The sequence below is a fragment of the Brachycentrus maculatus genome, unplaced genomic scaffold, assembly GCF_059751285.1.
Source record: "Brachycentrus maculatus isolate JH-2025_06_01 unplaced genomic scaffold, ASM5975128v1 h1tg000988l, whole genome shotgun sequence".
In the NCBI taxonomy this organism is placed as follows: Eukaryota; Metazoa; Arthropoda; class Insecta; order Trichoptera; family Brachycentridae; genus Brachycentrus; species Brachycentrus maculatus.
In genome coordinates, this window is record NW_028281706.1 from 1 (window position 1) to 9,032 (window position 9,032).

The 9,032-nt window shown below is 39.7% G+C and overlaps 1 protein-coding gene across 1 annotated transcript; it reads right to left on the bottom strand.

Moving 5' to 3' along the window:
* Positions 1-67: 67 nt before the first annotated feature.
* On the bottom strand, positions 68-2,268 carry LOC148299706 (uncharacterized; the record flags this gene model as incomplete). Its single annotated transcript, XM_088275784.1, has 3 exons — positions 2,259-2,268; positions 1,153-1,643; positions 68-1,117 (listed from the first exon to the last, which is right to left on the bottom strand). Coding segments are annotated over exons 1-3 (1,551 nt in total), but the record flags the coding sequence as incomplete, so codon positions are not given.
* Between the last annotated feature and the right edge of the window lie 6,764 nt (positions 2,269-9,032).

Below are 9,032 nucleotides of genomic sequence, written 5' to 3' on the forward strand. Positions count from 1 at the left end.
TCCGTACTCCCTTTCAGAGAGCGGGAGTTTGGCATATCAGCGCCAACCGAAACTGATCCTTCGTTACATTCCAATGCCGCAATTTGTCGAAGTCCTTCAAAAAGTCGGAGAGCCGAATCCTCTCTTCTTTGACTTTTCTCCGGATTCTGTTCAGCAGGTCTTCCAGGTCCTGGGGGTGCTCGCTCGAGATCGAGGCCTTTTGGCCCCGCGGTCTCTTTTCAAACCCAATGAAGGAGTTGGCGTACTTTTGGGAGATTTCCTGCGAATCCGAATTGTATTTGTCCACATCGCGGATGAATTCGTAGTAATTCACTTCGTTCAGATTTCCTTTGTCCATATACCTTTTCAGGAGCAAATTGAAGCTTTTCTCATCCTTCGGAATAAAGTCGAACTGTTTTAGGATTCTGGTGAATTGGTTCTTTGTCACGTAGCCGATTTTCGTGATGTCGAAGTCCTCAAAGAGCGGTTTGAGATGAACCCTTTTGCTTTTGAAGGCCGATTCGTAGCTGTGTAGCAGATCGTTCAAAATGCTCTCTTCTTCGGCGGTGAAGGTCACAGAGATGTGTTTGATGGGCTCAATTACGGATCTGTCAATTTGTGGCACTTTGTAAAGGGGATCCTTATCGATGCCTTTCTTCGTGAAAATTGTGTCAACGTCGTCAGAGAAGTCCATCCATTTGAGCCTCTTTTCGCGGGATTCGAGTCCGTCGACTCCGTAGGCTTTCACGATTTCGTTGAACTCGGCGTCGGTGAGGTAGATGCCGAGGTTCGACAGAATTCTCTGAAACTGATCTCCTGTGACGAGATTCTTTCTGAGTCCGTCGAAGTCGAGGAAGAACTCCCGAATCCGAATGCGCCTCAGAGTAACTTCGGCCTGCACTCTTCGAATCACATCCTCAATGTCCTTGGATTTCAGAGGGATCTTCTTTTCGAGGTAAAAGGCGTCGGTGATCGAATCGTTGTTGAGATCCTTAATGAACCTCGCGTTGGGGTCGATGGGCTGTTTGTTGGCCACAATGCCTTTGATCGAAACGCTCTCCACGGCTTTGATGTTCTCAACGTCGTTGATGAAGCGCAGTATTCGATTTCCTTCGCGTTGGTGCTTCGGCAGTACTTCCTCGCGAGCAAGTCGCTCAGCTGCTCGTTGCTCACCAGCTTGAGCCCGTCCAACACTCGGATGAACTGGTCGCGGGTGATGTACGAGCTTTTCGTCCGGTCGAAGTCTTGGAGTTGGTTCTTGATCAGAATCCGTTTGCTGGACACTACCCATTTGATGTAACTCAGCAGCTGCTGCAGAGTCTCCTGTTCCTCGTCCTCGACGCTGTGGGTCTTCTTCAGCGCTTCGAGGTTGGTCTTTGCGAGGGCAGAGTCCGCGAACTGCTGATCGATGTTCTTCACAAAATCGGAATACCGAACGCAGTCCCCCGGTGAAATTCGATACTTATCAGTGAGGGCCCTGATTTCGGGTTCGGTGAGGTGCACGCAGAGGAACTCCATGGCAGTGGCGAGTCCGCTGACGAACTTGTCTTCGATGCAGTGGCCTTTGCGGAGTTTGTCGTAGTCTTCGAAGAACACTTTCATGCGTATTTGCTTGCGCCACACTTCGGCGCTTATGTGGGCTTCGATTTCGGCGACGCTCTTTGCTTTGAAGCGATCAGCGCCAACTGAGTTAATCAGAAAGTACCCAACCCCAACCCCAACCCCAACCCCAACCCCAACCCCAACCCCAACCCCAACCCCAACCCCTTTGGAATAATAATAAATAGTAAACCCAATAAACCAATAAATTGCTATGAAGTGTATGTGTGTATTGTAAAGTATTAATGAATAGATTAAATGAATATAAAAAGTGATATAGATTTCAGAGCAGCATAAGCAATCATTAATTTAAAACTTCACTCATTTTCTCACTTTAATTTGAACATTTCATCTAATAAATTTGTCAATTGCAATGTGGATTAAAATAGGACTTCCTATCATTATCTCAGAATTGGCTTCAAGGTTATTGTATAAATATATTAAAAACATTCACCATACCATGATATCGCAAATCTTCATACTTTCCTCTAGAGGAGATCCAATCATCAATAGAGATTTTCGATCTGACCTCATCAAGAATACTCCAGAGTTATTCTTTCGGCAGGTGAAGCTTTCGAAAGGAGATTGTGAGCCTATTTTCAATATTGAAGGAATCAATTTCGCATATATCAAAATAGCTTCACTCTATATTGTTGGGACGACTCGCTTTAATGTTTCACCTGCCTTCATCCTCTAATTGCTCAACCGAATTGTTGTGGTTATCCGCGATTTCTGCGGAGTCATCACTGAGGAAGTGGTCAGAAAGAATTTTGTGTTGGTCTACGAAATACTGGGTATCTATCTATCTTATTATTTAGATTAAATCATCGATTTTGGGCATCCTCAACTCACGAACACGTCGCATATCAAGCCTTTAATTGCAAGTGAGGCTGTTTAAGTCAAATCAGGGTTCGACATGAAAAAAATAGGAAATTTCTCACTATTTTCCGGGCAGACAGCTTCTTCAACGGCCTCGAATGTTTCAGTCAGCAAGAATAAAGCCAATTAGATCTTCGTGGATATTTATGAGAAGATAAACATAATTTTCAACTCTTCAGGGTATGTAATAAACTCATCAATCGACGGCTGCATCCAAATGAAGAGCTATTTGACCGGAAACCCCGCTTTAAAATTGATCTTAAGCGAGGACTTGGTCATGGCATAGTCTAATCAGTCTGGAAATGTGATTTTGGATGACTGCAACTTTCACGAATCTGTGAACTATAGCGAGTTTTTAGTGAATAAGTCACTACGAATCGACCCCCCTGAAGGCTAATTCGTGGTCATGAACTACAGAATTACTTCTGACTTTACAGCTCCGTTTAAAGTGTTTGCATTCTTCGAAACTGTGAACCAGTACAAAGTGGAACTCACAATCAAACTTCGATCAGTATTTCCCAAAAATATAGCTGCCACTTTCGTGTCCGTCAAGTTTTCAGTGCCCAAAAAAGCTTCAGGGATCACTCCGGAGATCTTAAACAACCAAGGCAATCAAAAAAGCGAATACGTGGAATCTTCAAATAGCGTGGAATGGAACATAAAGAAAATGGTGGGATAATCATAATACACGCTGGTCACTAAAATCACTCTTCCACAGGCTTCGACCGTGAATGCCCAGAGAGAAACAGGGCCTATTGCCTTAAACTTTGAAATTCCAATGTACAATATCTCGAATTTCGCTATAAAATCTTTAAAGATCCTGCAAGGAGATGAAAACCCAGCTAAGTGGGTGAGATACTTAACAAAAAGCACTTCGTATGTTTGCAGAATCTGATATATCCAAAAATGAACCATTATCACATTTATATGCTATGCATTTGGCGATAGGATATATTTAAATCTGATAGTCTCAACATTAATGCTTGCGATATAATTTGATAAATATTGGGCATGATTCGTACAGCCGTCTCCTTCATTAACAGATACACTAGGTTTTTTGTGCCTAATTCAGATTGTTCACTACCAGTCCTACTGAGATTATTGAGGGCAGAGCCAATTCAATCCTTGCCGCTAAACTGAACCACCATAATAAAATCAAGGACCAAGAGTTCGAACTCGACCAAATGTATAAATCCTACAGAGCCAACGCCACTCCATTCGATGCAGAGCGCTTGACCCTTCAACAATAGCTATTAAATGGCAAGACCACACTCACACAAGAACAATATCTGCATGAAAATCGAAAGATTGATGAAAGATAAGCTATCTTCATGTAAGTTATAGTCACATAATCAGACGCCAACAAAAAGGATTCACCTAGTGATGATTCTCATAATCACGACATACGGCATACGATATTAATTATTTAATAGATATGATTTGTTGGCTGTTGTCATCCATCGGCCACTTATTACTCAGTATAATAAATTTAAAACCATGGGGAATCTGCCATCCGAACATTATACCTTCTATCACAATTCCGAACATCCCATTCAAGGAATTGTCCCTGTTTGGAAAATCAGCAGTGAGGGCCGATACGTGATGCGAATTAATATTCAACCTAATCTGCAGCGGATATCTTTGTTCGAAAGCATCAGTCATGAGGAGTCCGAAGCTTTACTGAAGTACTTTGAAAATATTTACACGCCTGAGGAAGACGAGGCAAATTTGTCAGAGTTGAAATTGGAAACAAAAAAAAAGATCAGTCTCGAATAAAAATTCACATAAAGCGAATAGACAAATGGAAAACAAAATTCTGCTCCAGATTTATCAATTTTGGATAAGCTGAAAAACAAATTTCTTTGCGTCGCAGGTGACCCGAATTGGAGGATTAAAAAAGATGGAATCACTTACTGGGAATATCTCAATTATGATTTGGGCAGCATTCTAGAAGAAGCCAAAGTTACAAAGCCACTTGGTGAAAGTTCCATCAAAGAGATTATCAAAGCATGTGGGGATGCTGGAATAATTCTGTTGAAGCATAAAACCTCCTTAGATTTCAACTTAAAGATAATACAGTACGCTGCTAGCCGATTGCCAGTGATATACTGGTGCCACATTAAGCCCCACAACAAACATCAAGCATTCATCAGATATTTTCATACCAAAAATAAAAAACATTTCGAGTAGGCCTTCTATTCTCCTGAAGAAATGAAGGCTTTAAAGCTTGAAACTTCCTTATTTCCAGATTATCCGAATAAAATCAGTATGGACACCCTTTAAAAGTGTTCTGTTTTTTCGTTCGGCATGACAATTCTAGAGGCAATGACTTTATTACCCTCCAAGCAGTTTTATGACTACTAGCAAATCAAAATCGATCTTCAAAAAATCTAAGAAAGAGTGAAAAGCGCTCAACAACAGCTGATGCCTGAAAATCCATAAAAAGGCCAGTATTCATCCAAGTTATGGAGCCTTGTTGAATCAATGATCGAAAGCAACCCGTAAAAGAGAATAGGCTTTAAGTAATTGCTTGAACAGTTATGAGTTGATTTGTGTATATACTATGTTTATGTTATTGTGTTATTGCTTTACTGTGATATTGTTGAAATATAATTAAATAATTTGGGAAAAGGAATCAAAGATGAAAAAAGGTCAACGCAAATTCGAATAACCCAAAGGCTACTCCAAGATCACGAAATCTAAAAAATAAACTGGATAAATTGAGGAGCTAGTTGGGCACACGAAGAAAAACAAAAGAATTGAAGAATAATCTATGAATGGCAAACCATAAAAGAACCAGAAAATAAATGAAAAGCAATTGGATAACATGGATGAATAGATCGAAGACGCTGAGGAACTCAACGATGAAGATTTCGAAGATGAGTTTTCCGATGAGTTTGAAGAAGAAGATGAATGGGAGAGCGATGGAAGCGACGAAAGCGAAAAGGACGACGACATTTAGAACATGTAAGAGTAATAAGTGGGAACCCATCAAAGTTCGGATCAAAGCTAAATGAAGCCAGAAAGAAAAACAAAAAACAAATAAAATGCCGACGAATAAAAAGTGGAGGTTTTTATCGGCACCAAGAAGAACCTATAGAAAGATTAAGTGTTAGATTTCGATAATAGCGCTTACGATATGCTCCATCGATTGAATATTGAGTGGCCATCCTTATCAATTGATTTCGTCTGCCAGTAGACCCCGTTTTTGGCCTCCCAACCTTTTAAGCAAATGAGTGAATATCCATACGAAGTTTACACTGTCCAAGGGTCATCCAATAACACTAAGTATAACTCAATTTATCTCACGAAATGGCTAAAGCTACATCGAACCAAGTTCGACTCAGATCCCGATGCAAATAATGAGGAGGAAGACGAAAAGTATAATAACGACTAGGAACCAGAAGTCATCGTGCAAGAAGTTCCTACAACGTATTCCGTAAATCGCTTAAAGTCTTTAAAGAATTCCCCAATTGTAGCATTTTGGAATGAAATGGGGGAAATCAATGTGATGGACTTAACTTCAAGTTATTAGAAACTGAAAAATAACATTGGGACAAAGAAGAAGCCATCCAAATCGGATCACACAGCTGATAACTGTCTATTTTCAACAAAGAGCCAGTCGGAAGGATTTGCATTATGTTGGAACAACCTCAAAATCGGACAATTTGCGACAGGAAACACTTCCAACATCATAGAGATATTCTAAAATAATCAAAACTATTCATCATGGGCCCGCACAGCTGCTTACACATTTCACAAAGGATCAGTCGAAGATATTGTTTATTCTCCAAACTAATAGTCTGTTTTTGCATCGTGCAGTTCGGATCGTACCCTACAAATTGTTGATATGAGGGTTGGCACTTATGATCAGTCTCAAGTTAAAATAGTGGCGCATTAAAATGATGTGAATGTGTGTGATTGGAATAAAATTGCAACCCATCTGATTGTCACAGGAAGTGACGATTGCTCTGTAAAAGTCTGGGATTTGAGGATGTGCCGCAAAGGCAAAAATAATTCCTCATCTTCAATTGCCGAGGAACTGCTTGCTTTCAAGTGGCACACATAACCAATTACATCAATTAAATTCCAGCCGAACGAATAGTCCTCCATCGCAGTGGCATCATAAGATAATTCGATTTCGATTTGGGACATGTCCGTGGAGAACGAGAACTAAAAAGAGGAGGATTTAGAAATACCCAACGAGCTAATGTTTATTCATCAAGGGCAGTAATAAATAAAATAAATATGTTTCCACCCGATGTATTATGAAATGATCGTATCGAGCGCTCTTGATGGCATAAACATTTTCAAACCCTCTTTTGAGTTACCATAAAAGCTAGATGACGGTAGAGAAGATCTGAAGAAAATGGTGCCCATTCCCGAGAAGGAGTTGGATCAATATTTATCAAGGATGAGTTTAAATGATTGAATAGTGAAAATTTATAATTTATCAATGCATAGGTTTACAAACTTTATGAATAAATCTATTAATATAAAATCATTCCAGTCATTATCATTCTTACTCTTACTATTACTCTTCTTCTTCAGGAAAATGTTTGACGTTATTACTGCTGTTTGCCACATAACCAGATTTCCTATCCTAAATGTATCGGATAAACTCAGTGTTAATGTTATCTATTTTCTTTTTGGGGTTCGTGACAATTGGCTGGTCATTTGATAAAGATTTGGGCTTCTTAATGTTGAACTTGTTTGTTTAGGTTGGCTTTTTTTGCTGGTTTTTTATTTAGGCTGCCTATTTCTACAAGTACTATTTGCTGAGCCTATAGGCGCAGTTTCTTGCTAATTTTTTCATATTTTATATTCGGCTTGTTTTACATCCAAGCATTGTGGAGTAAATGCTCGGGGCAGGCAAATTTACTTCCTTCCCGTGATAGATGAGATCGAATCCTCCGACCACTTCTTCATCTCCTTTGAGACTAGATATAATGCGAAAAGTACATTCCTTCCACATTGATGAGAGTCATTACGTCATCAATCAGCCCTATTTTTAAATCTGCATCTTACGGTGTGTTTGCTGTCATTGATGGTCTACTTATTAGATAAATGTACCCTCCATTGACCTACAAGAGCCACGATTTTCCATTGGAGTCGAATAAAAAATCAAAGCCATATAGCTAGAATGAGTGATGGCTATGCGTGACAAGCTTCTGCACTGCTTTCAGGGATTTTATGATCCCACGCTGAATATCCGCAAATGATTCGTCAGCCTTTTAGACGCCATATCTTTTTATAAAATTAAATACTTTGAGAGCATAAAATTCTTTAAGCCGTCCAAGAACCATTTTCCTCCGATACTCTTGACGTACGTTGGCGCATTTATGTTAATTGCCACATTCGTGAGATGTTTGTCTAGGAATCCGATAAGTTGTACATAAATTGTCGAGATCAACGTTATCGTAGCGATCGTGAGCAAATCTGGCGAATCCACTTCGATACAAATATATTGTGAGAGGTTGGTATGATAAACAAAGGGCATATATTCTCATATCGAATTTTCGGCCCCCAAAAAGCATGGGGTTCAGTATATAGCGCTGACAGACATACCCTTCGACATTGGAATCCCGAGCGGTTGTCTTCCACTTGGAAATGTCTGCTATTTTATTAAAGATGAAGATTCCTTTTCCCTGGCACTTTGAGGTCTGAGTTATGATTACAGTTTACAGGCTTCATGATCCACAGAGACTTGCCTTCGTTTTGTTGAAATTTTTTGAATTCATCGTAGAATATGACATACTCGCTCGGCATCAGATAGGTCGATGGCAAGAAATCATACTAGTTCGATTCCTGGATATTTCCCTGCTTTTCAAGGGTCCTTTTGTACTTTTTTAGATTCTTACTCAGCATGTCCTTTCTGCAGAGCTCAGTCCACCCTCGAAAGTGATTCACTTTCGCTTGGGGAATGAGGCGGTGCTTTTAGAATGCCCATGCTATCTGCTCTTTCTCGCACCAGAGCACATTCCAGTCATCCGACTAGACTTATCGCCACTATCGCGCCACTAGGCCTTTATAGACACAGTTTCTAAATGCAGTTTTGAATTTGATGGACGAGCTGAATAACAACATGTTTACGGAGGGTTAGGGTAATGCTATTTCTTTATATATTTCCTGAAGTACTATGACATGTATATGACTATCCGAATTATTATAGCAGATGAAAATTAAATATCCGTCATAATTAACAGAAATGCACCCAATATTTTCGATATGCACCCGATATTGCTGATATGCTACCTTGAGACAATAATCTATATACATTAAGTTACTATATATTAGACTTGGTTTTACATATATCTAAACCTTTAACTACTATAACAACTATTATAGGGGTTGGGGTTGGGGTTCTAATGGATTATTTTCAGTGGCAAATCAATGATATAATTTATTCAAATTCTTCTTCAGCTAACTTTGAATTTCATAATAAGTGCTAAATTTTGCATAGTAATTATTGATGCGTTTGGTCTGAATTTTTTATTCTGATTGGAATTTTATTTATGGGGTTGGGGTTGGGGTTGGGGTTGGGGTTGGGGTTGGGGTTGGGGTTGGGGTTGGGA